We start from the raw sequence: 12,269 nt of genomic DNA, 5'->3' as shown, positions 1-12,269 counted from the left end.
TGTTTTAGCCTTTTGGAAATAACAGGTCTGCACAAGGCGTACAGTGTACATGCATGTGTACAGTGTGTGCAGAGTTTCCAAGGCTGCAGGTCGAGTCTTTGTATAGGAGCATCCCCAATATGACATATTTGCAGTCTCCAGAACATCCTGTTACCTTGACAACGCAGTTTTATCATTCAAGCCCATTGCTACCTTCTCCCACAGTAGGAATCAAATGGGCCTTAAACTGCTGCAGGCGTCCGTACGTACACCAGCCAGGCCAAGATAGAAAGGAGAACTCGGATCAACTCAAATAATTTAACATTGAGATCACTAGACTCGCATTATTGATGTTAACTAAGGTACAAATGGTCATTCACTCAAAATGTACATTGTAATGTTTGTTGCTAATGTTTGTAAAATAATGTTGTATCTACACCTGCATATTTAATGGTTTTTAAAAAAACGTACATACACGCCTGCTAAACATCTGTTCTAAACATAATGTGACATGCTATCACGTACACTATCTATGTTTGATTTAACTATTTCTCACTCTACGTCTATGCTATCTCTGCACAATACTACACAATGATGGACTGCGCACAAAAAAATATTTCACCCACCTCTTTACACAAATAAAACTGATCGATTCTAATTCTGATACTGCATGATGAAGGCACACGTTACAACGTTAAAATGGTTACTTTCAACTATATTGTTCATCACATGTTGATATAATACATTATAGCAACTTAATTTGTAAATTTTATTGTGAAAAATACGACATCAAATTTTAATGCCCTGTTCTTAATATTGCATGAAATCCATATATTTTCCCACTGGTGGAACAAGGAAATATACAAGGGAATTAAAGCCATGACTTAAAACTTTAAATTGGCAAATATGTAACCCACAATTAGAGATGATGCCAGTGACATCAGCACATACATTTACGTCTTGTCGTCGGCCAGCCTTGCTTATCAATTTGTAAATACGTTGCTACTTGCAAGCTTTACACAGTGAGCCTTTCTAATATGTGTCTCCTTCTTTTATCTTGGTTCAGAAAACTAGTATATTAGTAAAACTAAGATTTATATTCTATATTTATATTCTATATTGACTCCCAATTTATCCAGTTTTATCTGTTGCCTAATACAGATTGTATTTTATTATTGAATGCCACGAGAATATAAATGGGACAAAATGGCACAGTCAGTCCTCTGGATCTGTGCATATGGGCAGCGGTGGCCGAACGGTTTGCGGAGCGGTCTTGTTATCTTGTTAAAATTACCACAGCTGAAGTGCCCTTGAGCAAGGCATTGAACCCCTACCATGAAATGTTCTATGAGCAGGGTCTGGCTGTAAACAAGCATCTTGAGCTTAGTCCATTCACCCTGGGTAAACAAAGAACTTTGCTTTGCTTTTGCTTTGCAAGTTTACAAACAAAGTGCAGTGATTGACACAAAGCTGAACCTCTGCTGACAACAATGTGAGGGACACGCCTTGGAGTGAGGAAGCAGGTGTCACAATATGTTTTATCCCTTATTATGAGCGATGCTCCAACTCTTTCCCTCATGCATGAGAACCAACACATCTGGGAATAAAAAAAAGAAAATAAAGAAAACTAACTATGGCCTGGGCCATGGCTCAGTGGTCCAGGCACCTTGGCTGGTAATCCAGTCTGGCAGTGTGCCGCGGGTTCGACTCCCGATCCCGACGGCCTTTACTGCATGTCTTCCCCCCCCATTTCCTGTCAGCCTACTGTCTGTCCCTCCATAAAATATATAAAATAAAGGCATAAGCCACAAAAAAAACATTAAAAAAATAAAATAAAACTAACTATAATATCAGAGCAACAGCAAAAGCTAAGCGTTAAAACTTAAAATTGGCAACGTTTCCTCCAGTTTAAAAAGAATACCACTGACTTGCATGTATAGGCCATGTTGTTGGCCATGCAGCCTTGCGTATCAATATTTGTAAATAAGCGTCATGCAAGCTACATGGTAACTTTAGACACAGTCAGTGACCCTATTTGATGTGACTCTTTCATAAATTGGTTCAGCCTATAATCTGTTTAATTAGATGTGGCTTTATTTGAAAAGAACATTTGGAGATTTCTTCTTTTTTTTTTTTACCTTCTGAAAAATGAGAAAAATGTGAAAAGGTGTATAGGTAGGAGGAATGTTTTTGTGCTTAATGCACATGGATCAGTCAACTTAAAATCATGGCAGTCTATAACATGTCTTAAAACACTGGTGCATTGTATGTATCCACTCACTAAATATAGTACTACTTGAAGGGTCAGAAATGCAAGGAACCGTGCACAGAGCTCGTGCAGAGCATGCATGGTAAAATGAATTATTTTGATGGAAGAGTGCTTTTTATCGTCTCACAGACTAGTCATTCAGTGTGTGCTACGATTCAGCACTCCATAGGAAACTGATCGACTACTAGTGTGTTGGTCGTGACAACAGTATGAACACGTGACCATTTGCTCAAATGAGACATAGTAGAGGGAAGAGGTGACGAATAAAAGGAACGCAAGACGAGTGATGTTAAAATGAACATTTATAATGACTTTTTGTTGCCGTCGCAAAAATAATCTTTAAAAAACAATTCCATTATTAACACTGAAATGCTGACTTCACGGGTTGTCCACGAGTCATAAAACACAACTCACTGAATTTCTTTTACAAACACAGTACTACAGTTACATTAAATAGTCATTACCCTTAAATCTATTAATGAATGATGCTTGGAAAAAAAACTAATAGAAACACAAATGACACTTAAAGTTCTCTCAGTCCCTCGCCATAGTTGCTGTTGTTTTTTGTTTTAGTTTTTCATCAACAGTGTAATCATTTGGAAGAGAAACGTCTGCTTCCGAGAGGTTTCTCTGACAAAAGCAGAAAACAGACTGGCAGCATATCAATAAAGTTACATGAGCTTAAATGTCATACAATTAGGGTGATCTTTTGGGTGCGGTGGATGGAAACCGTTTCAGTGATCCAACACTTAGAATGAAGGCTGGCTGCCTTTGGCTCAGTATGGAACTATTTGGCACGCTCGCTTTAATGCTGACAAATATTTGCCATGAAAAGCTTTATCATTAGCACTATTCAATGTAATGGCACTAGTAGACACTGTTCTCTCATTATTTATATTCAGAGGATATCATTTTAAAATACATAAAAATGCTGTCCTAGAAAGCCCTTGGGTTAGTTAACGTCGGACTTTCACAAATTCTCCTTGTCACAAACAGACAGAATTAACAGTGATGATTACTGATATCAAAGAGAAATGTTTCTAATCCAAAAAACATCACTTTGCTCATATTCGAAAATATGATTTTATGCTGTCAGTCCATTTTTTTAGATGGAAAAACAGACAAAGAAAAATATAATCCCCAAAAGATATTTACAATGAAGCAAAACAAACTTTGCAAGGTGTTGTCAAGCTATTTTTTCTTCCTGTTGAACACTTTTTCAAGTTGTCAACCCTGCAGAACTGACTGAAAAACAATAACGTAAGAACAGTCTCATGAAATCTGACAGTAAGGTGGTGTAGAATATTCAACATTTTGAATGAGTTCTTGAGGATGGAAAAGGTCAACTATGTTCAGGGAGATTCAGAGAGTCAAAGACAAAAATGGCCTCATGTCTGGTTGGCAAAAAAATCCTGTATTTCTCAGACAAAAGGGCTCAGATTATCTCAATCCATTTAAAGGGTGAATTCAGTAGCAGTCGCATATAACATTTAGGAATACAAATCATGATAGTGTATATAGGCTGGAGAAAAAAAAGACTTGGGTAGAAGAGGTTTTATGAAATGCGCTTCAAGCCGTTTGTAACGTTTAAAGTCAGTCCTATAGCCTTCTTGTGAAAGGGCTCCAAAGGGGTTTGATGAATGTCCACAAAAACATTTGAGGTGGGGAAAAAAGAAAAGGCTTCTGGAATGATATCGTTTTTGTTTGACATTCAAACAAGAATTTGTTGTTGAGCAGCGACAACAGTGACAGGGGGTTGCAACACTAAATAATGAAACACAAATATTGCCTTATAGCAATATACTTTTGACATTTTCCTGTACTAAAATTTTATAATACCTTGACATGGCAGAGGCAAACATAATTTTGCTGGTGCCATTTTTGTCTCAGATATATTAGTAAGACCTATAGATAGCGTCCTATGACTCCCCGCATTATGCAGTGAATCTATTGTGTTGCTTATATACCAATTGTATTTTATTATTAAAAGCACAATATAAAAAGGGCGAAATGGCACAGTCAGACCTCTTAGACTCTCTTAGCTTTTCCTCTTTTATCCTAAAAGATTTAACAATAAAGATACCGTGACCTTGGACCTGTGCATATTTATTTACAAATATTTTGTGCAATAATTGACACAATCCTCTGCCGACAGGAATGTGAGGGAGGGGCGTTGGAGTTGAGGAAACAATGTATTATGTTATTGTGAGTGATATCCCAACCCTTTCCATCATTCATGAGACCCAAATAATCAGGGAATAAATAATAAAAAAGCAATACGAAAACATCAGAGCAACAGCAAAGAATGGCAGAAACTGTAGAAATTCAACATGGTTCGCTTCGTTTCACAGCAGATAATAGGAGATGTTATTTGTAAAAAGATAGGACCCATTGATCAGTAAAGTGCATTTATGCAACACCAAAACAAACAGGATAATGTTGACAGCGAATCGGAAGTTGGTTTAAAACACATCTGGGTTATGACCGTGGCCCTGTTTGGCCTACCTGACTATAGCTGAAAAGTTGTTATTGACATAGATATTTACTCTACATGTATGTTGACATTCCTGCCCTGAAGTTACATTAAAAGACCAATAACATTCAACAGAAGAGTATATGGGTACATTCATAGATTAGATCTGGGCTTTCAAAGCTGTGGTAAAAATAATATCCGAAAGAAAATGATGCCACAGGTTATATGCAATAAGGTTCAACCTGACTTTGACTAAATGCGTGTCTGTCTGATGCCTATAATAAAGCAAAACACATGGAGCCAATGCACTGAATAACATTTTCACGTTTGCTTGTTTCACATTTGTAGTAATGTTCCTCACTTTACCTAAATATTTAAGTATTTCTTTCTGATATAAAAAACAAAACAAAAAACAAAAACGACTTGATTGATGGAAATTGAGGTGTGTTTTTTTTAGGGCCAACATGACAATAATGGGCTCCCTCCCAACGTACAAGAAACAACTTTTTTTTTTATATGAGGTGAGTAAACTTAAGTGCTTTACAATTGACTGCATGCAGCGTTTAATGTCTTTGAATGTTTGCGAGAGACTATCTCGCAAATTTTTGTTACTTTTTTTTCCCCACCCCCCCATAATTCACTTTGATACCATGCAATAGAAGACGTGCAAAAAGATAACACCTAACTCCACAAACACATTTTTTGATTGTTAATGGCTATGTTATGAATGCTTATAACATGTTATGCTTAGTCCATGCTGGCCTATACAGACATTTTGTGAAAAAACAGCAGTACTTAAGCCACAGGTCAAACAAACACACAAGGGATGCATGGAGTGTAAAACATGAATCCATAAAAATCACAATCTTTAACTCTTAATCTATGTACCTATGGGGTAAAACAATGCACAACAAGGTATTTGTCCTTTGTTTTCTTAAGTAATGTATTTGATTATCTTTTCTTAACTTAAAAGACAGTGTTTGATTGGCACTTGATCAGCACTTCTAAACAAGTTATTGATATCTAACATTTGATCGCACATCTACAATTTCAGAAGCTGCAGAGGTCTAGTTTGGCTATGGAGTCTATTATTACTTTTACTATCTTATCGATACTGTATAGTATTCTATACACCTCGTTTTATGCTCCAACCTTTTAGAGCATGTTTCTAATCAACAGACCAGACATCTTTTCAACTAAAATATTTTGTATAGTTTACTTTACTTATCAAATAGCAGCATTTTCATAACTTACAAAAAGTACATGTAAACCTATTCATTCAAAATCTTAGTAATTTCAAAGGTTCATACAACAGACATAAAACACAAAACAGGACAACATGCTACTATATTGCTTCCAATATTCTTTACATTTTCTTACTGTCAAACTAAATCATCAATGACAGAAATATGGACACCACCTGTTGATGATGAGTCATCATAATGCACAAACAAATTGCGAAGCTAATCTTAATCAGGCTTAGTTGGCACTCTCATCATCCACACAAATATAACATAGTTCACATTGTATCGACAACGCTGGACTGCATTTGGACTACAAACTAGAATAGCTACAATAAAGTACATATAGATCATATGACATGACATATTGTATTCCACAGAAATGAATTCTTGTCATTTTCAGATAAGAGGATATGCATAAAGGATGTCATTAGTTCGGCTTGAGGTCACAAACAAGTTCCTACCTTTCTCTCACTCTCTTATGCATTCTGTCTTTGCTATGTTTTGTTTAGAGGCCGAAGTACAAGCTAAGTTTGTTCAGCCAACAGACCAATAGTCGTTCAACTATTGTTTTGCCTTCATGTTTCATCTTCTGTCAGGAAAGAAAGGACTCTTTCCCTTCCCTAAAAGGCCACCATAGTTCATGGTATAAACCAACCTTTCTAAATCCTACTTGTTCTTCTTATAGAGGGAATTTGATACTGTGAGCTAATGTTGCTGGTTGGTCTTGTGGGTGTCACAGTTTTGGGGGCAGGTGTTGTCTGCGCATTGTAGCCTTTTAAACTCTATGGCCCGGGTAAATATTTTTGTACCCTTTTGACCTATAGTGCATAACTCGTATCAGCACAGCCTGCACCCCACACATTGGCAACCATGAGAAGACAAGACAGGAGGAAGGAGAAAGAGGGGGAGAGCTGAGTGTAGGAAGAAACACGGACAGAGTTTGGGACATAAAACGAATCGTAAGAATTGTGAAAAACACAAAGTACATGCAGGGGAATCCAATGCTGAGAGGAGAAACATTAATGGAGGGCAGAGAGAAACAGTATTTGGCACAGCATATTGATCAGACAGCTTTGAAGGAGGATTCTCTGTAGTCAAGCAGTCTGGTTGCATCGATAAACTTCATGTCGTTTTGTGCTTGTATCTTAACATATGCTAAAATGTTTGGGCAGTGAAACGTTATCTTTTCACTAGTGGCCAGATTTCATTTATGGGCCATTCTGAAGCTCTTTCAGATATATTGCGAAAGGAACATCTTCAATTAGGAAGCGAGGGTAACTGTTGCAATGCACAATGTTCGGGACACAAATAATTAATTCCAACAATTTAACATTGTTTTCCGTGTGAATCGTGAATTACAGCAATAGCTACTCCTTCAACTTCTCATAGAAAGCGTGGTTCCGATTTCAGATTTCTTGAACCTTTTCAGCACCAACCCTCACAGCCATTTGTTTTGAAGGCTGATCATAGAGCTTGGGTTGATGGGGGACATTATTGAGAGATGACTTTGGAGTGGGGAGAGGACCAGAATAAGATTGGACAATGCAAGTGCGGGAAAATGTGAGTATCTGGGATTTATATGATTAGAACTGATCAGAAACGTCCATTTATATAAGTAGGTATAGCAGCTTTCTGCAGTGCAATATTAGTAAACAAATACATCTCAAGACATTAGAATATAAATGCTCTTGTGGAGATATTTGTTCTTTTTAATACTGGAAGATGTTGTGGGCATGTGCCTATATCAAGTATAGGTCAAATAGATCCCACCAGGGACAGCCACACCTTACGTTGGGTATTCGTCATATCTCACAGTGCCAGTCTTCCGAGACCCAGTGTACTCAGGGTGAAAACCATGGATAGCAGCATAGAAGCAAGCCAGGGTTAAATCTTTGAAAATGTGTTTTTTGAAAATGTGTTTCCGCGCAAATTAGCAAACCCTGCGTTTGAAAAAAAACTGTCCATAGATACAACGGCAAAACAGTTTTGCGATGTTTTTTTTTTATTGTGGTGTACATCCAATATATAGGTGAGTGTAAATGTTTGTTTCAGGGGAGATAGAACAGGCTGTCTGTAACAACAGCAGAATCCCTTTGTTTTAATGCAAATTAGAAAGGATGGTTCACAGACATCTGTGCCCATATCTTCTTCCAAGTGTCACTCTATTTCCCTCTCATTATCATATTAGTCTCCCAAGTATTGTTATGTCCTTAATGTAAAGGCAATAGTTTCTTTTGTTCACAGATATTGGTTCGTACAGCGTTCTTCTTTCATCAAAACATTTTTTTGAAATACTTTGTTCCTTTGGGAACTGTAGCTGTTAGATGTCGCTTTCAGCTGAAAGGCAGTCTGAACTACCTCTAGCTGTTTGCTATCTCAGGGGGCTTTACATAGAACTCTCCAAGGTCAATTACTATAGAAAAACCAATTCAAGAATATTCCGTGATTTCTAGCGCCAGGAACGTCAGGAGATAGAAGGGAATTGACATATCACCGTGACACGATTAAGTATTGACCATATTCGGGTAGCCATTTCACTCTTACATCGTATTCAGAGGGGTAGGGATTGTGTATGATATGAGAGCAAAATTGCCACCGTGTGAATATAGTAAATTTAAGACTGGATTTGATCTCCATCACAAAATGTTGAAATCAAACCCATTTTATCAGTTGGATGGGGTCTAGTTACAAAATGCTTGGTCGACATTAGAATTTTTGGATCACATACCGCCGGGAGTAATTGCCAAAAGGATTTTGATCTAGCCATTTATTTTCAAGGCGATAAAAACCTAAATCCCATAGCACCAAGAAAGGGTTAAGCAGTGTTTTTTTTAAATGTGGCTGTGTTTGAGTGATTATGCTAGCATGTTTCATAGTATCTGTGCGTTTGTGGGAGGATTTTCAATGTGTGTTAATGTAAAATATATTTGTACATTCCTGTGTGTCTCCGCTATCCTCTCACATTGATTACTTAACCCCTGAACTTTACTCGCAGACAGTAACTGTGCAGTTCAGCCTGGGTATGAATTATACATTTCTTTCACTGCAACACAATAGTTGATCCCTGTAAATAAAAAATAGCAATAGGCTAATATTGTTTTTACATTCAGATCAACCTGCAATTCACAGGTTTAAATAATCTACTTATGTTCGAATGAGATCATGTCAATAAATAATGGATGAAAATATAAAATACCCAAATTTTAGAACTTCAATTATGATATGAGCCAGAATTCAACATAAGTCAAAATAGATCATTAAAAGAAATCAAATTCAGATTGCTCCCCCATAGTCTGAGATGACCTCAGGTGCCCATCAGAGAGCTTTTCCCCTGTGTGAACAAAGCCTTTTGCATTGAATACAAAGAGCAAGGCTTGCGAAACAGCTCCGTTTAGCTGAACTGGAACTTCAACTGACAACTCAACTCACCGGGAGCTGAGGTTTGCAAAACTGAAAATTTTTAACAAAATAATACAATATAGAAGAAAAATAAAATAATAAAACAGCTATGAGGTTTTGGAGGAGGGTGAAAACTTGAAACCTCACCCTTGAATCTGCAGCTTGGCAGTGGACCAGTTCAGCTTACTCTGATCACCGTCATCAAAAGGACTTGACACAAACTTTTAAAAAACATCAGGACGGTCAGTCCTAAAAACACATTCACATATCACACACACTCATCTTGGTTGTCTCCCCCACCTCCTCCTTTTTGTGACTCTCACTTGATACTGAAATATTGAACAGATTTTTGGACGTTTCTTTCTTTTTTTATTTTTTTTATATTCGTCGGTGACCCTCTCTTGATTCCCAATCCACCTCTGTCTTCATCCTTTCTTTCTTTCTTTCCTTCCTCCTCTTTTTTTTTTTTTCCTTTTTAGCCCACCTTCTGTGGGTTGGTAGCTCGCACGCCCTGCTCGTATGTGATCCTCTGGCTGATCAGATACTGGGCTGCCTGCGTGGCGGCCGGCGACCCTGTTATGGTAACTTTACGGTTCCGCGTACCAGGGATGAACTCTCCCTTTTTGGAGATCTGGATGCGGGCTCCCGTGAGCTCCTGATACTCTACCAGCGTCTTCCCTCCTTTTCCCAAGATGGCGCCGACCAGGTTCTCGGGCACGGCGATCTCGACCACGTCCTTGGCCCCGTCGCCCAGCTTCTCCGCGGCCAGCAGAGACGAGGCCATCAGTGGGGATGAGGCGTTTAGGTAACCGTTGGAAGCCCCTGTGGCGGCGGCCAGAGAACCTAGAGAGAAGCCACCGAGACTGGCGGCGTGGTGGCCTAGGCCACCGCCGGAAGCATCGCTAGCGTAGGAGGCTAGGAGGTTAGCCGCGGCGGCGGCGGCCGGGTTAGCACTGGCTGCTACGGCAGCGAGGACTCCAGAAGCGGCCGCGGGGTTGAGACCCAGGCCCAGGGTGTTAGTGTTGTAGCCGTAGCTGGCCAGTGTGTTGAGGGCTGAGGTGATGGCCAGCAGGTCGTTGCCAGAGAAACTGGCCATGGTGGCGGGAAAGCCACCCATGCCACCCAGGCCGGCCTGGCCCAGGAGGCTGGAGGCAGTGGCGGCCGCGGCGGCCGCGTTGGGCAGCACTTCAGCGGAGTTGGCGTATGGGGAGCCGGTGGGGTTGGAGTTGGCTACGGGGCCGGAGATGTTGGAATAGCTGATGTTGAGGCAGCTGCTGCTCTGGGGGTCCTCCTGGATCTTCTGCACGATGATCTCCACGGCCTTGCGGTTCTGCTCGGGCTCGCCACTGATGGTGACCACGCGCTCCTGCAGGTTGATGCCTTCCGGTTTCTGGGAGAGCTGCACCCAAGCCCCGGACTGCTCCATCACAGCTTTGACTGTGGCTCCGCCCTTGCCAATGATCAGCCCAGCGGTGCTGTTTGGCACGATCAATTTAGCCTGCAGAGAAATAAAAGGATTCAAAACGGAGAGCGGAAAAGACAGAGAGGTTGAAGAGTAGGTAGAGAGAGAGAGACAGAGAGGTTGAAGAGAGAGGTAGAGAGAGAGAGACAGAGAGGTTGAAGAGAGAGGTAGAGAGAGAGAGACAGAGAGGTTGAAGAGAGAGGTAGAGAGAGAGAGAAAGACAGAGAGGTTGAAGAGTAGGTAGAGAGAGAGAGAAAGACAGAGAGGTTGAAGAGTAGGTAGAGAGAGAGAGAAAGAAAGAGATAAAGATGTCTTTCACTCATTCAGTCTACTTTACTAGCCCTTTAACTTACCCTACTCAGCGGTTTGCTAATCCCAGGGGTTTAGGCTGCAGCTGCCACCCAGCTCTGTCTAGCTATGGAAGACTGGAGGTAAAAATAACCCCATACCCTCACTTTTTCCTGACCCCTGCCAGGCCTTTGGGTCATGGCCCACAGAACCAGATAGACTGGTAACTAATAGAACCTTTGGGTCATGGCCCACAGAACCAGATAGACTGGTAACTAATAGAACCTTTGGGTCATGGCCCACAGAACCAGATAGACTGGTAACTAATAGACTAACATGCATTTTCATAATGTAGTAGTGACTACACCCTCTCTCCTAAGCCTTATGTCAACACCGACATAAGTCAAACATTAACATACAGCGCACAATTTACCTTTGTTACATAATCGGTGATTGTATATATATATATATGATATATTATACAGTGATTATATTTATATCTATATATTGTATAGAGTGCTGATTGAAGTTCTCAGTCACAGGTCTGGCTGATGCTGCGGTGCTCGGAGGCGGAGAACCATCCACCTTCCACCTGCCCACCTCGTCACCGTGAGCCTATCATCGATCAGAGGGCCAGCTTGTGGAAGCCTACTTAAGCGCAGCTGTGATGTGAGCTTGTTGGCATTGTGACTCAGTCAGTCATACTGAGAACACAAGTGGTAAGGTATAATTTGAAGGAGTATGGGAGCTTGCTTTTTGTAACAGTCATTCTTTTGTTAGGCATTAGTTAGAGTAGAGAGTTTATATAGTTTTATCATTTGTAACCCTTTTCCTTTTGTTGGTTAGGTTTAGGTAGAGGGTTCTTTGGCATTTAGAGTCGGTATAGTTATTTTTGTTTGTTTCTCTGGGTTGCCCCATACAGCCATTTTTGGCTATTATATAATTCAAATAACATTTAACTTGAACTTGTAACTCGACTCGGCTCGAGTAGAGGGCTCAGCCCATGTATTTGATTTGGTTGGAAACCCATTAAATTATAGGTATTAGTCCTTGCAGGTTGTCTAGATAAGATTATAGATATATACTCCCATATTATATATGTATACTCATTGTAATTTATTGCATATCTTCTGTCTTGTATAAACCTTATTGAAG

At 39.8% G+C, this 12,269-nt stretch overlaps 1 protein-coding gene across 1 annotated transcript in view; it reads right to left on the bottom strand.

Moving 5' to 3' along the window:
• Positions 1 to 5,265: 5,265 nt before the first annotated feature.
• The window catches only part of nova1 (NOVA alternative splicing regulator 1), a 41,488-nt gene continuing 34,484 nt past the window's right edge, over positions 5,266 to 12,269 (bottom strand). The window contains exon 4 of the mRNA XM_079508668.1: positions 5,266 to 10,862. Within this exon, the coding sequence (XP_079364794.1) occupies positions 9,840 to 10,862 (1,023 nt within the window). The 3' untranslated portion in view covers positions 5,266 to 9,839. The remainder of the gene's footprint in view (positions 10,863 to 12,269) is intronic.

The sequence above is a fragment of the Electrona antarctica genome (assembly GCF_951216825.1).
Source record: "Electrona antarctica genome assembly, chromosome: 8".
In the NCBI taxonomy this organism is placed as follows: domain Eukaryota; kingdom Metazoa; phylum Chordata; class Actinopteri; order Myctophiformes; family Myctophidae; genus Electrona; species Electrona antarctica.
Note: the sequence above shows the minus strand (reverse complement) of the source record. Positions and strands in the feature narration are given on the sequence as shown.